At 38.2% G+C, this 26,595-nt stretch overlaps 1 protein-coding gene across 1 annotated transcript in view; it reads left to right on the forward strand.

Moving 5' to 3' along the window:
• ANKRD31 (ankyrin repeat domain 31) overlaps positions 1-23,414 on the forward strand; it is a 202,828-nt gene extending 179,414 nt beyond the window's left edge. The window contains exons 24-25 of the mRNA XM_043975961.1: positions 2,534-2,636; positions 23,116-23,414. Of these exons, the coding sequence (XP_043831896.1) occupies positions 2,534-2,636; positions 23,116-23,261 (249 nt within the window). The 3' untranslated portion in view covers positions 23,262-23,414. The remainder of the gene's footprint in view (positions 1-2,533; positions 2,637-23,115) is intronic.
• The last annotated feature ends 3,181 nt before the right edge of the window (positions 23,415-26,595 follow it).

A 26,595-nucleotide genomic window follows, 5' to 3' on the forward strand; every position in this document is an offset into this window, starting at 1 on the left:
TGGCAGGCTGCCAGAAAGAGAGAATCCAAGAACCAAAGAACCACAGTCAGCATCACCCACAATTAATCAACCACCACTATAAAGTAGCAGAGAACTGGGAATATTTTATTCCAGAAGGCAAAGGTTATTAAGTTATAGCCAAGAATAACTTTCCCAGAAAAACTGAGGCATAAAGCTACAGGGGTAGAAATGGACTTTTAAATGAAATAGAGGAAATCCAAGCATTCCTAATGAAAAGACCAGAGCTGTGTAGAAATTCTGAAATTTAAACAGTAGTTAAGGGAAACAAAAGTAAACATGAATGTATGATGATCATTGACTAAACAAGCATACACTGCTTACATTCTGATATAGGGAAATGATTCATGTGTTTCCTCTGAGCCCTATCATCATCAGTAATCATAGAGGGAATCTAATTAAACAAAGCCTGGGAGTAGTTCTATTATATCTTGATAATCTTAAGAGAAAAGTGGGAAGCAAGTGGAAGAAGAATACAATGAAGGGGAAAGAAGGTTGGGGAAAATTATCTCATGTAATTAAACACAAGTAGATATTTATACAAATAAAGAAAAGGGGGTGTGGGAATAGCTGACACTTCAACCTCTCATCTGAACTGGTTAAAGGAAAAATATACACACACACACACAGAGTTAGGTACAGAAATACATTCTATTCAACAAGGAAATAGGAAAAGAAAAGGGAGGAAAGGGAATTAGAGAATAGATTAAGAGAGGGATTAGTTCTAAGCAAAACAAATTTCAAGTATTTACAAAATATTTATTACTTTTTTGAAGTGCCAAATAATGGTAATCTGAAAAGGGACCCATAAATTGGGGGATGGATAAACAAGTTATGATTGGTATTATTTGTCCTTTGTTTTTGAAGAGGACCAATGACATTATGGGATGGTGTCTTGACTTGCATATGAATTGGATTTAAGTGAGACACAGTTGCACAAAGTGATCAGCCTTACTCTCTCTTTCAGAGTCATTGAGATCCAATGACAGGACAAAAGTTAGGAAAACTGGCAATGGTCCAGGATGCAGTGAATGACCTTGACATCTCTGATGTGTGACCAAGCTTTAAGAGCTCCCATAGTACCTGCTTCAGCTACCTTCATGGCTGTTTGAACAAATGGTCTCATCCAATCATTACACCTAAGGGGAAATTTTCATATGTTTAGCATAGACTAACTCACCAATGGGTTTGAGGCCTACTGGTTACTCTCAACCTGGTTTAGCCCATCTGCCAAGATGGTTTTACTGGGGTGTGGCTACTGCACATCCTACAGCTTCTTGGAGCCACAGGTGAGAGAAGGGTGACCAGTTGAGCACCAAAGGTGGATGAGCAGCCTTGTAAAGAGCTTGGCAAGCCCTCATACCAGAGGTGCTAGTCTTCCCTGAACACTCCATTCTGTTGTATTATGAGAAATGATGAAGAGAAACTTGGGAAGACTTATATAAGCTGATGTAGAGTGAATTGAATAGAACCAGGAGAACAATTTACATAATGATAGCAATATGGTAAAGACAAAGAGCTTTGAAATATTTAGGGACTCTTATCAGTGTAATAACCAACCACAGTTCCAAAAGACTAATGATGCAACATGCTACTTACTTCCTGATAGAGAGGTGAGGGATCCAGAATGCAAAATGTGACAAATGAATAAACAAATGTGTGTGTACATATAGACATACCTATGTATACAAACATATAAAATATATATATATACATATGTGTATTGTATATGTTTTGATTGATTATACATGTTTGTAACAGGGTTTGTTTTGTTTAGTTAGCAACAGGAAGGAAGATTGGGGTGGTAGGAGGATAAGAAAGCAGATTTTGTTTATTGAAAAAATATATAATTAAAAAATAATTTTAAAAACTAAGTCAGTAAATAAGCTTTATTAAGTTTCTGTTATTTGCCATGCACTGTGCTAAGTGCTGGGGATTGCTGTTGTTGTTTGTTCTTCATTTTTGAAGAGAACTGTGACATCAGGATGATGTCATGACTTGCACTAAATTAGATTTAAGTGAGGCAGGGCTGTGCAAAGTAACCTGCCTCACTCCCTCCTCCAGAGCCATCTGGGTCCAGTGGCAAGATATATATCAGGATGACTGGAGATGGCCCCAGATGTTTAAGACAATTGAACTTAAGTGACTTGCCCAGGGTTACACAGCTAGTAAGTGTCTGAGATGAGATGTTAACTCAAGTCCTTCCAATTTAGCAAGGCTCTATTCACCGCTCTATCCTAGCTCTCCTGCTGGGGATACAAAAAAAGGAAAAAGACAGTTTCTGCCCTTGAGGAGCTCACAATATAATGGAAGATACAACATAAAAACAACTGTGTAAAAACTATGTACAGGATAGATAAGAAGTAATCAATAAAGGGAAAACAGAATTAACTATATAGTTACTTAAATCATATTGCCAATATGGCACCAGATTACACTATATGGAGATTAGTTTATGGAAGAGAGGCGTTTTTGCTGCATGTGGAATTTATGTTTTGTGCTTAAATATGTACAGGTAACATATCTTGGGAAAGAGCTCTGTAAGTACATTACTGAAGAAGTGCCTATAGTTGTGGAACCAAATGTAGTGTTGCAAGAAAACCAGCCCTGTCTGCCAGGTATGTATATAGCAACACCTAACTTCCAGTCGTAGATGAAATATGCAAGACATGCTACCAAAGTCCTCAATTTCAACTGTAGTCTTTTTTACAAAAAACTTGTTATATTACTCACAGTCTTTTTCCCTGAAAGAATTTGTACTGAAAGTTCTCTCAGGCAAGGATACTTAACCTTTTTTTTTGGTCATGGACCCCTTTGGCAGTCTGCTGAGCCTATGAACTCCATCTCAGAATAATTTTTAATTAATTCTATTTTTTAAATTATTGAATATTTCTTTTTTCTCCCACTTTCCTCACCACAAAACTGGAGAGTAGGGGGCAGGGAGGAATCCTTATAACAAATAAGTATAGTCAAGCAAAAGAAATTCTTATGTCAGCCATGTCCCAAAATAAGTTTCTCATTATGCATTTTTAGTTCATAATTTCTGTCATGAAGTGGGTAGCAGTATTCATTATTGATCCTCTAGAATCATATTGGATCATTGTATTGAGCAGACTTCTTAAGGTTTTGTATGTTTTTATAATACTGTTCTTATGTTATAAATTGCTTTCCTAGTCCTCCTCACTTTATTCTGCATCAGTTCATGCAAGTCTTCTGAAGGTTTCTTTGAAAGTCTTCCAGCACAAGAAGAATATTTTTAATGGAATGCATAAAATACAACACATAGGATTACAAAGAAAACTCTACTGAAGTATAATTGTCAAACTATTTTAAAGAAAAAAATTCATAGATCTAAGTTAAGATCACCTGCATGTAGGTAGTTTTCTTTGTAAATATGTGTGTATGCATGTTCGACAGACAGAGACAAAAAGACTGAGAGATAAGAGTTTTCACCATATACCAAGTGCCTTCAGAGTATGCCTCATATCCTACTATTTGGGGATTAGACTACATACCTGAAACTGAATGTGGGTTCAGTCCAGCTCTCAGAGGTTCAATCAGCCCATGGAGTCTCAAAATTATAAGGGATTCCTGGTGTCAGTGGTTCAGACAGTAGAAGGCATGTGCCCAAAGAGATTCACATGAGGAGCTAGGAGCACCATAGGGTCTGTGCTTCTGGAGACTCTTATTAGGAGTTGAGTGTTGGTGTTGCATGGCAGAGTATCTTCTGAATAGGTTTTATTCCCATGCATCAAGGGAATAGACGACAAGGATGACGTTGACTGCTAGGTCTGTCTAAGATACAAGAACTGGACACCTATTATTTACTGAGGGAACTCTGCCTATACCTTTAACTCCCTGATGTTTGGAGTGACTAGCCATAGAAATTGATGTCACTGACCCTAACACCCTGTTCCATCATCATAGGAATTTAGCAGGTGGTTAATGGATTCTTTCTTGATCTTATGGCAGGAAAATCTCCAGCCTTGTTTTCATTGTAATTCAAAGTCTAAAGAGAAAAATCCCTTCCTCCTACTATTCACTCTTCTTTTGTTCCAGGTAGATGGTACAATGGATGGAGTTCTAGGCCTGGAATCAGGAAGGCCTGAGTTCACCTCCAGCCTCAGACATTTACTAGCTGTGTAACCTTGGGCAAGTAACTTAACCTCTGTTTGCCTCAGTCTCCTCAACTGTAAAATGGGGTTCATAATAGCACCTACCTCCAAAGCCCCCAGGGGTACCCGCTGTATCAATAGCAACCTGCACTTTATGCTAGGTCCCAGGATAGATCCTTTATTCTAGATCTCACCTCACAGTCCTACCTCTGGAAGACATCCCATCCCTGACAACCCTCTGGGCCAGAAGGAAGAACAGGCATATTCCTTGCTCCTCACTGCTCCTTACAGACTCCCTTTGCTGCCACCCTTTTGCCAGAAACTTTGCCTCCTCCATTCCATCAGTCCATATCACCCAGGCCAGTTCCTTGCCTCAGTCATCTACCAGCCCCCAGCTCATTCTCCCTTCTTTCCCAAGGAATTTGGTATCTGATTCATAGCATCCCTCTTAACCTCCACTCCTGTTTACATATTTGGGTGCTTCATTGTACATGGTGATGTCCCCTTAAAGAGCCTGGCTTTCAAGGTCTTCAACTCCCATGAATTATATGTTTATTCCATTTCAGCTACCCTTAAAGATGGTTACACCCTCGAGCTTTCCACCACCCATAATCTACATGATCTTGAACTTTGAATTTCCTCTCTCTGATCATAATCTCTTATCTTTCTATAACCTCACTTACCATTATTCTGCTGAACCTAGTCTTCATCACCAGTATCTACAGCCTGTTACCCCTACTCTGCTCTCACTTTCCTCCCATCATAGGTTTAACTCTATAGTTGAGCAGTTCATTTGTACACTGTCTTTTTTTTTTTTTTTTTTTTTAGTGAGGCAATTGGGGTTAAGTGACTTGCCCAGGGTCACACAGCTAGTTAAGTATTAAGTGTCTGAGACCGGATTTGAACTCAGGTACTCCTGACTCCAGGGCCGGTGCTCTACCCACTGCGCCATCTAGCTGCCCCCTGTACACTGTCTTTTACTCTTTAATCTTTTGCCTATTTGTCAGTCAGTCAAAAAAGAGTTATTTTATGCTAGACACTGTGCTAAGTGCTTGGAATACAAAGTAAGGCTAAAACATGTTCCAGGAGTTTACATTATAATGGAAAAGAAAATGCAAATAATGATATACAAATAAGATATATAGATGGAATAAATAGAAGGTAATCTCAGAAGGAAGGCACTAGCAGTGAGGTATTTAGGGAAAAACCCCCTCCTATCACTGCTTGTGCCTTGCCAAACCCCAGCATTGAGTTAACTGTACCATATTCCTTCTCCACTCCTACTCACATGTTGTTGAACAATACTAGAAGGTCACACAATCATGTCAATTAGTTCTCACTTCATGAAGTTATTGTGGGAATGAAGTGAACTATATATAATACACTTTGAAATACTATGCCAGGGGGCAGCTAGGTGACACAGTGGATAAAGCACCAGCCCTGGATTCAGGAGGACCTGAGATCAGATCTGGCCTCAGACACTTGACACTTACTAGCTGTGTGACCCTGGGTAAGTCACTTAACCCTCATTGCCCTGCAAAAAAAAAAAGAAAAGAAAAGAAATACTATGCCAGTTCCAGATTTTATCCCTTCTCCCTATCTCTAATTGCAATAGACTCCTGATTGGTCTTCCTGCTTTCAGTCTCCTCCCCTCTTTAATCCATGCTCCATATAGCTGCTAAATTAATATTCCTAAGGCAAATGCCCTTTACTACCTTACTCAAAAACCTTCATCAGTTTTCTGTTACCTCTAGGTCAAGAGAAAAGTCCTTAAACCTGGCATTTAAAGGCTTCTGCACTCTGGCCCCAGCCTACCTTTGCAGACATTATTTCACATTGTTCCCTTTTATATACTCTATATTCCAGCTAATCTTGTCAACTGAAATTTGTATGCCATCTGTCGCTTCTATGCCTTTGGCTGACCCCTATGACTGGAGTACACTCCTTCCTCATCTCTTCCCCCTTAGAATTCTTAGCTTCCTTGAAGCCCCCAATTGTTAGTGCTTTCTCCCACCTCAAATTATTTTATATTTGCTTATCTGTTTAAATGGTATATCCCCTTAATAGAATGTAAGTTTCTTGTGGGAAGGAGCCATTTCATTATTCATTTCCTTAGCATGCTTTGTGCACAGTAGGTACTTAATAAATTTGTGACAAATTAAAAGCAATGTACTACTATAGAATCTTGGCTCCTGATTTTGAAAGTCTTTTGTATATATCAGATGGAACTAACCAAGTCTTAGAAACAGAAACCACATTGTTCATCAGTAAGAAGAAAATACCTCCTTGCCAGAATTGTGCTCCATTCTCTAATTTTGGAAAATGTGAAGATGAAGGCCACTGGGGATTTTTGAAAAACAAAGCTGTGTTGCATCACCTTCTCTCCCCCTCATTCCAACAATGACATCCTGCTGGTTCCTCTTTTTTTTGTCCAGAGTCTTTGCCACACCATGATCATAAATGAACTGGGCAGCAAATCATTTATTGGACAGTGACTTTTACTTCATCCCCAGAATTCCCCTAATTCCATTGTTTTTCTTCTGACAACTGTAGAATTGGAAATTAGCTATACTACCCCTTCTGCTGCCAACATAAGCTGTTTCCTGTCATGATTATCTTAAAAAAAAAAATCCCAATTCTCCCTTTCAGATGTTTCAGGAAATGTTAATGCTAATTCGAGATTTGTGGGGGTGACATTGTGCTAACCAGATTCAGATGCTCTCAGTAACTTTGTCTATGCTGAGGAATTTACAAGCAGGTCCCAGCTGGCATTCTGGAGGCTTTGGGCAGGAGTTCTGCTATAACTCCTTTGATTTAGGTTTCGTATTTACTTGATCGCTTTGAGGTGGCTGACAGAAATCCAAGGATTTGTAAAGTTGGAAATTTTTAAACCTTTAATCATATTGGAAACAGAGAAAAGGGATGTGGAAAGCATTTGGAGGTGAAAGTTTTGCTCTCTCTTTTCCATATGAAAATATTGTCAAGTGATATCTGTTATAGAATAATCAGAGAGATTTAGTATCATACCCTTGACTGTAGAGTATATATAATATCATAGATGAGAAAGCTAAAGGGAAAAATCATTCTAGGTGGCCATTGTTTACTTCACAGCAAGAAGATTATCAGCCTTTTCCTTTTGCCTAACATAGATGCATAGGCAGGCTAATGCAGTAATCCAAGTTTGAGGTAATGAGGGCCTGCACACACACCCTTCCTTTGGTGGGGAGGAGGAGGAAAACATTTAAGTTAAAACCATCAGCCACAGCAACTGCATCTCATAGTGTATATCATACTTGGCAGCCATATTCCCCACCTCTCTGCCAAGAAGACAGAAATCTGATCCATTATCAATTCTCCTTACACGGGTCATTAAAATTAACCAGAGTTTGACTTCCTTTTACTGTTGTTTTTGTTTACATTATTGTAACTTTTGCATATATTTTTCTCTTGGCTCTTCTTACTTTGCTCTGAATCAGTTCAAATAAATCTTTCTATATTTCTTATATCTGTTGCTTCTTAGGATAAAATAATATTCCATCATAGTCATATATCATTATTTGCTCAGCAGTTCTCTACTCAGTCAGTACCTACTTTATTTCCAGTTTTTTGCCACCACAGAAAGTGCTGCTATGAATATTTTGATACAATGTATTATCTTACTGTGTTTATGTCTTTAGGGTACATGCTCAGCAATACTATTTTTGGGTCAAGGGGCATGTATAGTTTAGTTGTATTTCTCATTTTTTCAAAAGTTTGGAAAAACTCATAGCTTCACCAGCACTGACTTAGGAACTGTCTTCCCATGGCCCCTCCAACATTGACTCTTTTTGTCTTTTATTATCTTTGCCATTTTGAAGGGTCTGATGTGAAATGTTAGAGTTATCTTAATTTGCATCTGGTTTATCATTAGCAATTAGAGCAATATTTTATATAGTTATAGATATCCTGCAGTTCCTCCAGGGATATGACTTCCTTTGAGAGTCATATCCTTGGACCACCCTATCCAATCTATTAAGGAAAGACTCTTGGTCATGTATTTGTATCAATTCTCTATATATTTTGGTTATCAGACTTTCATCAAAGATTTTTAATGACAAGATTTTTTTCCTATTTGATAATTTCTCTTTATTCTAGCTACATTGATTTTGTTTCAAATGAAAGCTTTCTGATTTTATGTAATCAAACTCTTCTATTTTGTCTTTTACTATTTCTTCTGTCTTGTTTAAGAATTTCCTGTCAGGCAGTTATTAAAAGAGCTACCTCTTCTCTAATTTTTTATGGCGTGACCTTTTTTTCTTAGGTTACATATTCATTTGGAGCTTATCATCACATATAGTGGAAGATACCAGACAAAACCTAATTTTTGCCTGATTCTTTTCCAACTATCACAGCAGTTTTTGTCTTTCCTTCAGTAATTTGTTTTCCTGATCTTATCAAAAAGTGGCCGTGCATCTAAAATATAAAAGAAAACCTCCCCAGGCTTATCAAAATGGAGGACTACTACCTACTCCTAGTGATTCGTGTGAACACAATTAATACTGCCAGAAGAAACTTAAAAGTATTGCCAACACTTACAAAGTCTTAGGCAAGAAATTATAGAACATAGGGACACAAAACATGTTTTCTTCAATATTACCCATTGAAAGCAAGACATACAGAAGAGAAGAAAATATTTGAGAAATGAATAGCTGCTAAAAAGCTGGTATCTAAGAATAGGCTTTTTACTTCTGAACCATAACTTAAAATATACGGATGACAGACTCCTGGCCAGGGATAAAGTACGCCCACAAAGGCTATTAACTCTCTAACTGTAGGTGTCCCTCAGGGTTCTGTCCTGGGCCCTCTTCTCTTGTCTCTCTATACCATTTCACTTGATAATCTCATTAGCTCCCGTGTATTTAATTACTATCTCTATGCTAATGATTCTCAAATTTATTTATCTTATCCCAATTTGTCTGTTGACTTACAATCTCACATCTGCAACTGCCTTTCAGACATCAAGAACTAAATGTTCAGTAGGCCTCTTAAATTCACTATGTCCAAAATAGGACTCATTACCATCCCTGCTAAGCCCTCACCTCCTTCTACATTCTCCATTACTGTAAAGGGCAACACCATCATCCTAGTCCCTCAGGCTCACAATATAGGAATCATCCTTGATTCCTTCCTATCTCTCAGCCCCCATATCCAAGCTATTGCCAAAGCCTATTGATTTCACCCCTGCAACTTCTCTTGCATATTCCTCCTTCTCTTTTCTGACACTGCCATCACTCTGGTACAAGCCCTCATCACTTCATGCCTGGATTATTGCATTAGCCTGTTGGCAGATCTGCCTGCCTCCAGTCTCTTCCCATTCCAATCCATCATCCTCCATTCAGCCACAAAAATGAGTTTCCTAAAGTGCAGGTCTGATCATGGCACTCAGTAAACTCCACTGACTCCCTGTTGCCTCCAGGAGTAAAAACAAAATTCTTTCTTTGGCATTCAAAGCCCTTCGTAACCTAGCCTTATCCTACCTTCTGAGTCTAGTCTTATGCCTTACTCTCTGCCACATACTCTGTGATCCAGTGACACTGACCATCTGGCTATTCCATGAACAAGATACTCAATCTCTCAGTTCTGGCCACTTTCCATGGCTGTTCCCCATGCCTGGAATGCTCTTTCTTCTCAACTCTGCCTTTTGACTTTTCTGGCTTCCTTTAACTCCCAACTAAAATCCCATCTTTTACTGGAAACTTTCACAACTCTTCTTAATTCTACTGCCTTCCTTCTTCTAACTATTTCCTATTTGTCCTATATATAGCCAGCTTTGTATATATTTATTTGCTTATTGTTTCCCCTATTAGATTGTAAGTTTCTTGAGGGCAGGGACTGTCTTTTGCCTCTTTTTGCATTCCCAATGCTTGGCACAATGTCTGACTTATAGTAGTCACTTAATAAACATTGATTGATAGAATTTATTTGTCATGTATCTTGCCAATGCAATCAAAATCTTTAAAACTAAAAGGGTTAGAGAAGAGAGAAAATGGTCTATATATACCTATCAAGCTAGATACCCTAAAGAATAGCAATAGTGAAGGATGAAGAATAGCAGTTCAGTTATCTAGAGAAGTAAAATTCAAGAAATGAACAGCTAGTAAAACCCTTGGCCTCAAATATCTATACACAAATGCCCAACATTTAAGATCACAAAACAGAAAAACTAGAGATCTTAACACTTAAGAGGCAACCTCATTTGACATCACAGAGGCTTGGTGGGGTAAAACCCATGGTTGATAGGTATGCCTTATTCAAAAGGAACAGGATAGATAAGAGAGTAGGAGAAACATTTTATATTAAGAAGTTGTACTCATATGAAGCAATCCAGAAATCAGAGGGGCAAGGCATAGCATTTGGAGGAAGCTTCAATAGAGGGAGAAACAGAAGCCATTTTGTGAGTAGATGTTACCACACAACTCTGAAACAAAGAGAGAAGATAGATTGTGAGTTGGGAAAATAGACTATAAGCCTAGTAGAAGCATTCTATAGCACTGATGGGGAGATTTCAACTATCCAGACATTTGCTAGAGTTCTCTACCTGCTAAAAACAGAGCTTTGTACTTGCCTTAGTGATAATTTCATCCTTAAAAAGGTAGAAGAATCAACAAGGAGAAATTCTGTCTTGAAGCTGATTCTGTGAAGAACTTAGTTGCTGGCTGGTAGATAAAGGGAACTGTGGGAGGAAGCTACCCCCTCTGTACTTCATTAAAGAGAGTAATTCTAGGTATAATCTGACATACACCCTAGTTTCTAGGAAGGCAGATTTCAAAGAATTTAGAGGAAGGATAAGTAATATCTCATAGATTGAAACTTCACAGGGTAACAGTCCAAAAGAGATGGGAAACTCAATTAAATTCTGGAGACACAAGGGGACTACTCTCTTTCACAGAATCTGATTCTTTAGGCCATTTTAATATATTTAATTATAATGTTGGTAAAGGGGTTAGAATTGTTAACTCTTAGAAATTTCATAATAGTAGGGTGGTGATGGTGGCGGTGGTGGTAGTAGTAGCAGCAGCAGTAGTAATAGTAGTAGTAATAGTGATGATAGTAATGACAATGGTGATGATAATAGAACTGCTATTTGTCTGAAAGACCCAGAAAGACATGCATACTATGGCCAAGTGTATATTTAGAACTAGAAGACAATACATAAATCTTAATATTTTTAGTGGCTCTCTGCTAGACATTTTTCTTTTCATGTTTAGTTTGCCATAGGCCCTTTGCCTTAAAAACTCTTTATCTCTTCTTTAGGACAGACTTAGAGGGGGAAAATATTCCCACTCTCTCCAAAATTCTATCAACCTTTCAGCACACATTAAAAATGTCTACCACACAAAACTGCTGAATGGAAATAGCCTCTTGAGAAAGAACAAATTCCATCTATTTACCTTGGAAGGCATCTTTGTATATTTCTGTGCTCTGTCACCATGGTTTCCAGGCACTCAAACACATTAGCTTCAATTTATTCACCTGTGAGGGAAACACACTTCTCTTCTATTCTTTCTCTTCTGGAACTGTCATTTAATGTACACTAATTAGGACATTTCTTTGATGGGGACACATGATGCGAACTCATTTGAAAACAGAACAGTCTTTTCCAAGAAAGTCAGAGCCGTCCTTTTCACGGAGATAGTTCATGACCCAGTGGCGTGCTATTGTAAATCAACATCTTTGAAGAAAGACTTTTCTTCACTTAATACTGCAATTTTAGTTTATTTTCCTACCCAAATTTTTTGTAGTGTAGCACACAGATTAGCATATCTCTCTGTTTTATGAGACTAAATACTTCCCAACATCTAAGCATCACAGACTAAAGGAAGAAGTGTTCCTATAACACCAATCTTAAGATCCACAGGGATCGTAAGCTACTTAAACTCTTATTTATTATGCATGCTACTCTGGCTATTTTGCTTTTTTTTTTCTCTTGTACTTTTCTTATCATCCCATTGTCGGAATTCATAAAGTACAGGGAACCTCATTTAATCGTGTTTTTTATACAGATGATCTTACCCAAGATGGCTATTTGCTATTGTTTGCTCAAAAGGAAAACCCCCAGAATATAACCTGAAAGTTTCCTCTGTGAAGCAGAATAACCATTTCCTCTCCAACTAAACGGACCATCTTTCTGGATAGAAATTTTCTCAGAGAAGTAGAGTTAGGATTCAAATCTAAACATAAGGTCCAGTTCTATTTGATTGGTTCACATGTAACCAACCATACATGTGCTTTTCTAGTATCTTAGCTTTCTTAGCTTCCTTTAGATCTAAGCTTAAATCATACCTTTTGCCCAAGCCCTTTCCTAGTTGTTTCCTTTTCATCCCCAGTGACTTCCCTCTGAGATACTTCCATCTGCTTTGCATATATCTTGAATGGTAACTTAGCTATTTATGTATTGTCTTCTCCATTAAAAGCTGAGCTTGTCAAGGGTGGAAAATGTTTTTGCCTTTCTTTGTGTTCCCAGTGCTTAGCACAATATCTGGCAAATGGTAAATACCAGATAAATGCCCATGACTGACTGACCAACCCTATGAAATAAATCCAGATTAAATTTTCATTTTAGTTTTATAGATCAGTCACTTAGCTCTCCATCACTAAAGATATCTCCCAGAATACCTTTCTACAGAAGGACAGTAAGCTTTCTATTAGAGGAGACATGATAGACTATTTTCTCCAACGTGACTTGGGAGGTTGTATTTTGTAACCATCTGTCGAAATAATTGTTAAGTGGTTTGCCTTGGATTAGAATTACATTCCTGACTATAAATGGGTTTGTGTATGCATAGACATATGTATATATTTTCCATTTAGAATGAGTGAGCAAAAGTTCATTTTGTAATTATAATAAAAATGTAGCCTAACAAAAGTTCTTTGGAACAATTTCAAATCATGTTAATTGAATTAATGTATTTCATAGGTTCATAACATTTCAGGAATAACACAGAATCATACTAAAGTAAGTCACTTAATCTCTCTAGGACTGTTTTCTCATCTGTAAAATGAGGCAGGGTAGACTTGATAAACTCTAAGGTCCTTTCCTGCTCTAAATCTATGAAAATTTAATCTGGATTTATTTCATAGGGCTGGTCAGTCAGTCACGGACATTTATCTGGTATTTACCATTTGCCAGATATCAGAGGCAGAATATGAATCCACGTATTCCTGACTACAATACCAGTTCTCTCCCCATTACATTACATATTTTTGTGTCTACAAATACACATATAAAGATAGCTTGGCACTATTTCAGTGCCACTGGAGACCACTTTTTGTCCAAGAAGAGGTTTTCTTAACCCTCCCACTTCACTTATTTCATTGCCACAGGCTTTTTAAAAAGATTATCATCATCCCTTTTTACAGAGAAAGAAACTGAGTCTCAGTGATTTTCTTGGGGTTACATTGCTAGGAAATACTGGAGACTAGATTCAAGCAAAGGGGTCTTAACCCCAAACTTAGTGCCCTTTACACCAAACCCACTCCTTCTCCATATAATAAAGATTCTACTTCTTAGAGTTACAGGGTTAACAAATGCCTGCCTGCCCACAGTCTTTTTCATTTTGCTCCATCTTCTGAAACACCACATTTTTGTTCTGTCTGCTCTATTTTCAACATAACATCAGTGGGAAAAGCAAGCATGTTGCTCCCTTTGGAGCTCCTGCCTACTGTTTTGTACCTTGGTTGGTGATGTTCTCTGTGTGAACAGCATGATAATGATATATTGTTAGAAACAAAAACAGGACTCCTTTGGTGCTCCTGAACTTCGTTTACAAGGGATCTCGTGTGTCCTCATTTAGGGCTGTTGAAAATACAACTTTGATGGATTGTTACTATACTTCCCACTCCTTTGATTCTCCTAGGTCCATGATAACTCCTACATTGGAGATGAATAAAGCCTTTGGCCTTTCACATACTGCATATAGAATATCTAAATGGAGCATGTTATTTAGCCACTGTGACAAAATCAGAATCACAGAGTTTTAGTTTGAAATAGGGGCTTCTTAACCTGTTCTGTGTTGTGGACCCCTTTTGACAGTCTGCTAAAGCCTATGGACACCTTTTTCAGAATATATTTAAATGCAAAAAATAAAATATATAGAATCACAAAGGAAATCAATTATATTGAAATAAAGCTAGTTGACACAGTGGATAGAGAGCCAGGCCTGAAGTCAGGGAGACACTTACTATCTGAGTTACCCTGGGCAGGTCACTTGACCCTTTTTACCTCTGTTTCTTCATCAGTAAAATGAGCTGGAGAAGGAAACGACAAACCACTCCAGTATCTTTGCCAAGAAAACCCCAAATGGGGTGACGAAGAGTCAGACATGTCTGAAATGACTGAATGACAACAAAAGTTATCATAATATTTTTTTTAAAAACCAAATTTGTTGATCCCGAGTTGAAAACCTCTGGTTTAAAGGGACCTCAGAAACCATCTAGTCTAACCCCATACCACAGAGGAATCCCCATAATAACATAGATGACAAGGAGTCATCCAGCCTCTGCCTGAGGACTTCCAGTGAATGAGAATCCACTGTCTTCTGTGGCAGTCCATTCCACTATGGCACAACTCTCAGTCAGAAAGTTTTTCTGATAGTAAACCTAAATTTTCCTCTTTATATTATGTACCCCGGTTTCTGCCTTATGGAACCAAGCAGAACATGCCTGTTCTCTCTTATGCATGATGAAGCCAGCTGTCATGCCCCACCTGTGCTTCCCAGTCTAAATGTCCCTAGCTCCTTCAATTAATCTTCATGTCACATAGACTCAAGTCCCTTCAACATCCTAGGTGAGGGCGATGTCCTTCTAAAATTGTGGCATTGTGAACTGAACAAAACTCTCCAGAACAGTGCTAATACCTCTTTATTTCTGCAAACTATACCTCTCTTTAAAAAAAAAATAGAATTTTAATTTTTTCCAATTGTATGTAAAGACAAATTTAAGCATTCATTTAAAAAAATTTTTTTGAGTTCCGAATTTTCTTTCTCCTTCCCTAAACCCTAAAAAAGTAAGAATTTTAAGTAAGTTATATATGTGCAGTCACATAAAACATATTTCCATATTAGTCATGTTGTGCAAGAAGAAACAGACCAAAAGGAAACAATAACAAAAAAGATAAAGTAAGTGAAAATAATCTGATTAGATCTGCATTCAGACTCCATCAGTTCTTTCTCTGGATGTGAAGAGCATTTTCCATCATAAGTCCTTTGGTATTCTCTTGAATCATTTTATTGCTGAGAAGAGTTAAGTCATTTATAGTTGATCATCATGCAATGTTGCTGTTACTGTGTACGGTGTTCTCCTGGTTCTGCTCACTTCATTTTGCATCAGTTCATATGTTTTCCATATTTTTCTGAATGCCTGCTCATCATTTCTTATAGCACAATAGTATTCCATTATATCCATATACCACAACTTGTTCAGCCATTCCCCAGTTGATGGGCATTCCCTCAATTTCCAGTTCTTTGCCACCACAAAGAGAGTTGCTATAAATATTTCTGTACATGTGGGTCCTTTTCCCTTTTTTATTATCTCTTTGGCATATTGACCTAATAGTGGTATTTCTGGGTCAAAGGGTATGCACAGTTTTATAGCCCCTTGGGCAAAGTTCCTAATTGTTTTCCAGAATGGTTGGATCAGTTCACAATTCCACAAACAATGCATTAAACTATGCCACTCTTAACATATCTCAAGGTCACAATAGTTATTTCAGCTACCACATCCTATTGCTTACTCATATTGAACCTATTATTAATCCATTAAAGCCTCCAGATCTTTTTCAGGCAAAGTGATGTCTTACCAGGCCTCACCCATCCTTTATTTGTGATACTGATATTTTTTACCTTAGTCATATAGCTCCCACAAACATTGTAGCTATGTGAATATAAGGAATACCTAGCTATTCCATTTTTTAAGATAAGATGACTCTTATTACATAAGTATTAGTTATTTTTACTATGCTCTAAACAAACCAAAAATAATTGAAAAGAAGGTTCTGTGATCTATTATAACATGCCTATACCTACAATACTATAACATCTGGTTCAATAAAGAAGGAAAAACCAGACTTATTTGCAAATGCTGGCTTCTCTTTAACATTCTAGCTAATGCTTCTTTTTTCCTTAAACTGTCATGGGACTGAATTAGGGACAAAAGGATCAAATGATATCTAGTATCAAAGATAGTTATTAATATCAGCAGTAACAACTAACAACAACAATAAGCTTTGGTGTCTGAGTTTTTATCAGTAAAGTGCTTCCCCATTTTCTAGATTTTAAGGGTTTCTCATTAAGTCAGCAAGCACTTATTAAGGGCCTACTTTGTGCCAGGACATGCCTGTGTTTGTAAAAATCAATCAAGGGGCAGCTAGGTGGCGCAGTGGATAAGGCACTAGCCCTGGATTCAGGAGGACCTGATTTCAAATCCAGCCTCAGACACTTGACACTAGCTATGTGACCCTGGGCAAGTCACTTAACCCACATTGCCCCACAAAAAAAAAATCAATCAATCAATTAATTAATTGACTTCTAGATTTGTGAATTCAGCAGCTTTGGGGTTTACTCTACCACAAAATCTAAACACTCAAGATTATTCCACATCTAGGATCATAGTTGCCAATATCTCTTCCATAATATCCTATTATATATGATATGGCAATAATATCCTATTTGTTTAGGTCCAAAGTACCTTTGGAGCAGCTTCTAAAATAGTTTAATTATTCAATTAAGAAGTAGTCAATTTGCTAAATCACAGTTTGGTGTGCCAAAGAGGATTTTATCCTGGGAAGTCTGAAAGCAGAACCTTGTTGAGTTAGTGGTATTTTTATACTCTGTGAGGTGTGATACAACCAGGGTGGTACTGGAAGAACTGCTGTTGTAGGACCAGAGTCCGAGGTGTTGGGGCCTTCTGCCATCTGACCCAGTATATCAGGTGCCTCCTGCCACCAGCTCATTATTCTTCTTGCTATTTGGTCATTTTCATTCATGTCCAACTCTTTGCAACCCCGTTTGGGGTTTTTTTTTGCAAAGATACTGGAGTGGTTTGCCATTTCTTTCTCCAACTCGTTTTAAAGATGAAAAAACTGAGGCAAACAGGGTAAAGTGATTTGCCTGGGGTCACACAGCTAGTAAGTATCTGAAGCCAGATTTGAACTCAGGAAGAGGAGCCTTCTTGACTCCAGGCCCCATCAGTGCTCTCTATTCACTGCTCACCTAAGCTGCCCCTGTTATTATCTTTAGATATCCCCAACTTCATATGAAAGTAGCTACAATCAATCAGCCCCCACCTTTTTTCTTGAGTTCATTGTTCTTGGAACTTTGTTTTTAGGTACATAAACTGCTCACTATAATATGAAATGCAATATTTGCATGATACCTGTGTTATAATTAGAACAGTTTTTCTCAAAGGTAACCCATGACTCCTATAAGAACAGTCAAGATTGTCTTAACAAGGCAGCCTGGAATAATAGACTTGGAGTCAGGATGGTCTAGATTTGAATCCTAGTTTATATACTTAACTAACTTTGTTACCCTGGGCAAGTCATTTGCTCTCTTAGTCTCATTTTCGTGATTTGTGAAATGGGGATAATAATGCTTGTGTTGCTTATCTCAGAAGGTTGTTGTGAGAATCAAATGAAATATGTGCTGAGCACTTTGCAAACCTTAAAGTGCTAGGTAAATGTCAATTTTTAATCACCATTGTTATTATCATTCATCGACATTACCTGAATTGGATCGATCTTCCACAAAGTCATTTTTAAAAGAAAGTGTTAGGAAGGAAAAAATAAAGCAATTTGAGTTATTTGGAAAATCCATTTCGATGACCATAGAATAAGAGCTGTAAATCAGAGTATTAGAAGTCAGAGGAGCTGGGTTCTAGTCCCAATCCTTGTACTTACTATTTGTGGGACATGAGTAAGTCACAGTCTCTATGGGTCTCAGTTTTATCATCCATAAAATGAAGGAGCTAGACTAGATGATTTCAGATGTCCCTTCCAGCCATATATCCTGCAGTGCTTATTAATGGCCTCCAGTTAAATCTTTGGGAGTATTGCCCTTGAAAGACAATGCTATCAATCTCTTGCCAGGTAGATATCTTTTATATTGTTTTTCCAATACAGAGGATGAATTCAACACAGTCCCATATATTCCATTGGAGATAGTTAACAGGTATCAGAATTTCTGTCTGTATGAGGATGAAATCCTTGACCCTGATGATATTAGTGCCAGTCTCTCACTAGTTGAGCCAACCAAGCAGACAAATCTGAGATTATGGATTTTACACCTTCTGGTTTATAACATGGGGGGAAGCTCGGTGGTGCAGAACAAACAAGAGGGTTCACACAGAGGTGGTATTTGCTTGCCAACAAAATGGATTTAGCCCAGTGTCAAGAAACTAGTTGGAATTTATGTTCAAAAGCCTTGTGCCAGTGTTTAAAAATGTTCTGGGAGAAGAAATTCAACTCCTGAAACAGCTTCTGGAGAAGATTGTATGAGAAACAGTCTGTAAAAGAAGGCAGTTTGTGAACTCAAGCTGGTAAGGAGAAATATTTTATCTAAATGAAGTTACACCTCACTAGCAGCTTCCAACAGCAAGGAACAAGAGGAAGGGATGTTTCACACTTAAACAAATTAACATTAAAAATAAATTGGAAAGATATTCCAATTGGAGAAAAGCGGTCGTGTTGATTATACACGTTCAGCATAGAGAGACAGGTAGAAGGTGCATTCATTTGGTTCCTGCTTCTGCCGTGTGGAAGGATCTCTGAGGGAGCAGACACCTACAGGGAATCATTTCAGCAGGAGACTGACAGGGAAGGTGAGCCTTATTGCTTAGGCTGAAGTCCTAGAATTAGCACCTGAAAAAAGACTGCAAGGACTTTTGGAGCCTGCTGAAGTCACAGAGCCAGAGAGGTGTAGACAAGCTGGCAAGGCTAATTACTGCAAGTGGATGAGGAAAAGATGGAAGGATTTCTCTCACTGGAAGCATAAAATTTATTTTCAATTGATGGGTTCATAATAGCTAACAGTTAGGAAGATGGCAAACTATAGTTGTTTTTTTATCTGCTCCATACATACCAGTCTTAAATATAGTTTAGTAATATTATTTAGATTTCCTTGTTGTAAGAAAAATTATAGTTTTTTAGATAGGGAAATCTTCATTTGATGATCATTTTATATGTCCATCTTTGTTTCTGTTAATCATGCCTGCAGAACTATAACTAGCATAAGGCAAACAGTATTTTTGCTCTTGAGCACCAGCATCTAACAGGGAGGGCTTCCTCCCCAGGGCTTCCACACTTCTTTCCTTGTTGGGGTTGCTGTCTCCAAAGGAGATATCCTCTGTGCCACCTCAACAACTCTTACCCTCTACCCCTCCCCTTGTCTGTACTCCTAGCCACCACCATCCCCCATTTCTGCTAGTTAAATACCTGCATGCTTGTAGTCTAAACCTAGTTCTTAATTTCACTTATCCAAGGAATTTACTTCCTCTTGGTGGCAGCAAACCCAAATAACCCTCTCAGGTTGATTTATGTAAACTTAACCACATAAAATGTACATAATGTCACATCAGGTAAAGTATTGGAGCTACTCTGAGTATGGGGAGAGAAATACAAGCCAAAAAAGAGTCCCTGCCTTCCAGGATCTTACATTTATGTGTCTTGACACATAAAGGGATGAGGTAAAGGTGAGGGAGAGTTAAACAAGGCTGCTAGAGAGGAGATGCATAACTCCAGAGTCAAGAATGGATGTCCTAGGGGCAGCTAGGTGGCTCAGTGGATAGAGCACTGGCCCTGGATTCAGGAGAACCTGAGTTCAAACCTAACCTCAGATCCTTGACATTTACTAGCTGTGTGACCCTGGGCAAGTCACTTAACCCCAATTGCCTCACAAAAAAAAAAAAAGAATGGATGTCCTAGATGCAACATGAAATGCCAGTCCAGGCCAAGAACTCACCAGCCAGAAGAGAGAACCCCATACCAGAGATGATAGCAGACTGCAAGGAGGCAGAAGAGTCAGGAATTGTTTAAATACAGCCTTTCAGGGCACTCCTCACCCCTGCTGCCCATAGGATGCCTCTTGTCTCTCTTTACCTCTCTGCTTCCTTGTCTCTAAAATGAGGAAGAGTGGGTCAGATACTCTCTTCACAATCTAGCTCCTTCTCAATTTAATATTCACTTACTATTGATAGCTGTTATTATTTTTTTTTTAGAGAGGCAATTGGGGTTAAGTGACTTGCCCAGGGTCACACAGCTGTTAAATGTTAAGTGTCTGAGGCCGGATTTGAACTCAGGTCCTCCTGACTCCAGGGCTGGTGCTCTATCCACTGCACCATCTAGCTGCCCCGATAGCTGTTATAAAGTGCCAGTGAGTCACATGTAGCTGAATAACGTTAGAGACTGTTGGAAGCATGAGTCATGCCCTAGGCCTGAGGAGTGGTAAAGACTATTTGCCGAACCTGGTAAATTCAGGCTTCAAAGGAACTCAGGACCACCCCTGCTTTTAATATATGTTGGCCTCCAGAACTGGGATAGGTTTATCACTGTCCTTGTTAGATAAATTAGCAAACAATTAAGCACCCACTAGGTGCCAGGCACCTTTGTCCAGGTGCTGGACAAAGACAAAGATGAAACAATTCTTAACCTCAACATGTACATATATATGCATGTATGTGGTGTGATGGGTCTCACAGTGGGTATATACACAATGTGTATGTATGTTTGGAATGTATATACATGTGTGCACACATACATTATTAGTATGCTGTCTATATAGTATACTATTATATATGCTAGTGTATATACACATATATACTAATATACTATTATATATAATAAAGTCATATATATTATAGTATTCTAGTATACTATAATATAGTATACTAGTATACACACCACACACTAGTATACTATATATATAGAGAGAGTATACTATATATATATATATATCTGTCTATCTATCATACTATATATAGTGTGTATGTGGTATGTATAGTGTACTAGAATACTATAATATATGTGACTATTATATATAATAGTATATTAGTATATATGTGTATATATACTAGTATATATAATAGTATACTATATAGACAGCATACTAATGTTATGATATTTTATATATATATATATATATATATATATATATATGAGGCAACTAGATGGCTTGGTGGATAGAGTATTGGGCCTGGAGTCAGGAAGACCTGAGTTCAAATTCAGACTTGAGACATTTACTAGCTTTATGACCCTGGGCAAGTCACTTAGTCTCTGTTTGCCTTAATCCACTGGAGAAGAAAATGGCAAACTATTCCAGTATTTTCGCCAAGAAAACCTCATGGACAAAATTGGCATACCGTGGCCCACAGGGTCACAAAGAGTTGGAGATGTATCTATGTATTGTAATATACTGGTATACTATATGCACACATATATACACCTGTGTATATACACATATATACTAGTCTACTATACATACATATATGCATATACACATACTTATATACTAGTATTCTATATATAGTAGTAACATATTCTAGTATACTATATATGTAGACATATAAAATGTATTGTATACACATGTATATACTAGAGTAATATATGCTATGCTACATTATGTGCAACAACATATATGATACATGTTAAGGCTAAAATTCTAGCTATACTGTCTAAAATATCTAATGAGTGGTCGCCAATAAATTATAAGCTTTAGCAAGAGTTAGACTTTTAAGCATTTATTAAGGAGAATAAGAATTTGGTAAAGAGAGAGAGAAAGGCCTAGATTCCTATCTATTAAAGGGAGAGCACATTTCTAGCTCCCTTCTCCACCAGCATCCTCAGGAGAGAGAATCGGAGCGCTAGGCTCCCCGCTTCTTCCTCCCACAAGCAAACGTCACTTCCTGACGCCAAAGACTCCTGGTCTTGCCCTCAAAGACTTTCACTTCATGGCAGAACTTTCCTATAGTAAGCCTCCAGTAGGTGGCGTCATTCCAATCATTACATACAGCATATATCATACACTATCTACAGTATACACATATGTGTATTTGTACACACATGTATATGTACTAGTATGTATAGATGTGTGTATATACATGCATGTTTCTGTATACATGTTGTCTCCCTTATGATTTCCTTGAGGACAGGGACAGTTTCATTTTTGTCTTTGTATCCCCAGCACTTAGCATAGTGCCTGTAACATGGTGGGTGCTTTAATACATGCACACATATTTAGCTATAAAACTTAAAACTTCACTGAGATTTTTAGGACATTGTGTGTACAGATACGTAGATAACAGTTTATGCAATATATGAAAATAAATACTAAGACATTTCAGGTAGGGACTTTAGTAGTTAGGGGGATGTATATATAGAAGGTAGCATTTGAACCGAGTTTGGGCAAATTGCATTAACATTGTCCGAGTGTGTATATTCATTGTAGTAACCACAACCAGAAGATTTAGTTTCCTCATCTGTAAAATGGGGTTCAGAACAGCACCTACCTCACAAGGTTGTTGTGAGAACGAAATGAGATTATATTGGTAAAGAGCTTAGCCCAGTGCCTGACACATAGTAGTTACTCAATAAATACTTATTTTTTCTTCCTTCCTAATCTGCCTTATTCACAGTTAAGCAACCAGCCCTGATTTGTAGCATTTGCTGACTTCCTCTGTGTAAATGCTCACAACGAAGCTGTTAGCAATATTGCTGGGACTCATAGCTGGAAGCTAAGAGTGAGGGCTGGGAGGTAATGGAGCTATTTCTGAATACCATATCTCTGTTCCATTTTGTTGCATGCATGCTGTGTAGGTAATGAAAATACAGTTAGAAAAAAATTTTGTTTTGGTCACAAAACCTGATATGCTTGCCCTCAAACTGACCCAACTTTTAAGTGCTAATGATTTTGATTTTTTAGAGCCCTTAGTAATATTTTGTCAACTTTTCAAACAGGACCTTCCAGTGATTCAGTACAAAACTTCACACATTATCTTCAGCTAAATGAAATCTTACTGATCAGCAACCAAGAACTTCTTCCATGCCATATAATGGAGCAGCATTGGAAATTCTATATGACAAGCATGGACGGGCCATTCTGAGATCTTGAATTACAGTAGTGTGCCTTATTTTGTTTAAATTTTGTTTGTTTCATTTGTACTATGAATCAAAGTTCAAACTTTATCTTGTGGCATCTGATTAGGGTTATTTTGACTTAAAATTGTGCAGTTAAAATTCCTGAGATCTGTGTTATAATGAACATATTCTAATGTTAGGAAATGTTAAACTTTCTATTATAATTAATTATACTTTTTTGCCACTGAAATAAAGGCATCTTAAAGATAACTAGGTCAATTCTTGCATTCTGTTTTCTTCATTCATATAAACAAACATTATCTTGCCTCCCTCAACCTAGCTCCCTACATCAACCTACCTTCGTTTATGTTTTCTGAAATGAAAATTCTTTTGTGTGAAATAAATGGTATATCTGGAGGGTCCAATAGAACAGGACATGAGAAGAGCTCACTTTTTTCCTTCCCTTTACCCAAATCCCAGCAGATCTCCCTTTTCCTCTCCATCCATGTAGGCAATGTCCTATCTCCATTTTAATGGGAGAGAATCCATAGTACTCTACTCTGACTCAAGCTCACTTCACCCTCCCCTACTACCAAGGGTCATAGTTCAGGGATACTCTGCCCCCCCCATTACCCTCAGCTACAGAGAGGGCATGGTCACATGGCATTTTGATGGGCAGGGAATCACCAACTACTAACCATCCAGTAACACAGAATACCAGTGGGTCTTACCATCTTACTTGACACTGAACCCTCCAAAACCCTAGACACTATTTGTCCTGATGCTATACTCTAAGGACCAACAGGCCTTTCCATCCACTTGCAGATGAACTCACCTAGGCAGCACTTAACATAGTGCTTGGCATAAAGCAAGTGTTGATTTTTTTTAATTTAGTCATTCACCGAATAGAATTTACTACCTACCTTAGCATATGGACAGATGTTAGATAATTGTAATCTTTAATGCTGCCTAATTCATTTTTGGTCTAGACCTATAATTTCATTACTGTTTGATATTCCAAAAAATTCTACCACCAAGGAAGATCAGCAACTTATCTGCAAATTATAATTTTGGAGAGGGGTCTAGGTGACCAAGACATTGAGTGACTTTCCTTGTGGTCACATAGCCCATCTGTCTCACATAGTTAAGACATGATCCTAGGTCTGCCTGACTCCAAAGACATCCTTCTATCCACCATGCTACACTATCTCACTATTCTTTGTGAGAAAAATACGACATTTTTAATTGACATTTTTGTGGGGTTTTTTGTTTGTTTTGGTGAGGCAAATGGGGTTAAGTGACTTCCTCCAGGTCACACAGCTAGTAAGTGTCAAGTGTCTGAGGCCGGATTTGAACTCAGGTCCTCCTGACTCCAGGGCCAGTGCTCTATCCACTGTGCCACCTAGCTGCCCTTTTAATTGGCATTTTAAAGACTTGAATCTTTGAAAAATTCTTTCAATTATAATTTTTATAAGTAATGCTCAGAAGAGTAGGATATAATAGAAAGTCCACCCAACAATCATTCGATAGTAAAACTGGCTCAAAAAAGTAGCTTCACTCTATGTTAAACTCACAAAATTCAAGGATCATCAGTATTTGCCTGGGACTAGGATCATAGTCTAGGGCTAGACAAGACCTCAGAAGCCATCTAGTCCAACTCCTTTCTATTGTATTGTAATAATGTTCTCTTAGATTATATTATATAATATTGTTACATGTAATGATCATAGCTTTGTAAGGAGATACTACGGTAGTCCCTATTCTCTAGAGTTTGATTTTGTTCAAGAAGATAATAGCTAACATTTACCTAGAGCTTACTGTGTACCAGGCACTATGCTAAGTACAACTCCTCAATTATAATGGTAATTGTTCAGTAAATGCTTTGGGGGTTAAAATGAATTATTACATCCTATGCCCTCAAAGATGGGATCCCAGCTTTGGTACTGAATATTGACCTTACACTTAACTTCTTAGGCTTCTGTTTCTCCATCTATATGTTAAGAAGACTAAATTTTTTCACTAGTCTCTGAGAAGTTGCCAGCCTGCTTTGGTAGAGAAGTGTGTCACCTGCCTGTATTACTGAAATCATGGGCCCAGTCCCATATCCCCAAGACCATTCCAAGAGCCTGGGATGTTATAAACAATAGGAAAGGTCTTCTCCAGTGTTCCTCAGCTTTCAAGTGATGCATTGATTCTCAGTGGGGAGAATGTTAATCTGTAAATTCCTTATTCTGAATTTCACATTTTAGCCTTCAAGATCTTATATTTGATCTATGTCCAAATAAACAAAATGCATACTAGACTTTAGGTCAAGAAATATATTTAAAATATTGTGATTCATCAAACTAGCATTAACTCTCTTCTACTTTTACAGTTGTACTGTATGGGCCAAATTCAATATGGGGAGAGTTAATTGGGTGGCTTGCCATAATATTGGGGTTCAGGAAATAATGGGAGACCTCTGGGTCCAGAGTTTCCTCTCTTCCAAACTGCCTTTTGCTTAGTTATTTCTCTCAGACTGATAAGAAAGGAGATTAACAGCCTCTTTCCCACAAACAAATCAGGTTTTATTAATGGGAACTAAATTTTCAACACAAGTGAAGTTAATAGAGCCAGGGACAATGAGAAAGGGGATAGAGGAAAGGAAAAATATGACCCAATTCCCAGAAGGTTAGAATCTAAATCTCTAGGATAAAAAGTCCCCCAGGTACCTCGAATAAGCTTTGCTTCCTCAGCTACTCAGAATAGCTTGGCTCGAACAAAAACTGACTCAAACTCTAAGCTTGCTTCCAGCTCATCTGGCCTAAAGAGCCAGCCTTGCCTCAACAACACAAACTCACCACCACCTGGAATCTGTAGTTCTAAGGAGAATCAGCTGTGCAGTGTCTCCTGGTTTGGTCTGAAGGTCAACCACCAACGCCTCCTCTCTCTCTCTCTCTCTCTCTCTCTCTCTCTCTCTCTCTCTCTCTCTCTCTCTCTCTCTCTCTCTCTCTCTCTCTCTCTCTCTCTCTCTCTCTCTCTCTCTCTCTCTCTCTCTCTCTCTCTCTCTCTCTCTCCCTCTCTCCCTCCCTCTCTCCCTCTCCCTCTCCCTCTCCCTCTCCCTCTCCCTCTCCCTCTCCCTCTCCCTCTCCCTCTCCCTCTCTCTCTCTCCCTCTCTCTCTCTCCCTTTCTCCCTCTCCCCCTCCCCCTCCCCCCCCTCTCTCTGTCTCTCTGCCTTTCTTTCCCCTTCCTCCCTGAGTTCTCTCTCCCCTCTTCCTGCCTCTCACCCAGGAAAGGAGGTTCTTAGCCATGCTGAGTCTCCAATTGGTTCAACATAACCCCCGGGCTGTCCCCATTATAATTTCGCCAGGCCCACGTGGG

Source organism: Dromiciops gliroides, chromosome 1 (assembly GCF_019393635.1).
Source record: "Dromiciops gliroides isolate mDroGli1 chromosome 1, mDroGli1.pri, whole genome shotgun sequence".
NCBI classification, from domain to species: Eukaryota; Metazoa; Chordata; class Mammalia; order Microbiotheria; family Microbiotheriidae; genus Dromiciops; species Dromiciops gliroides.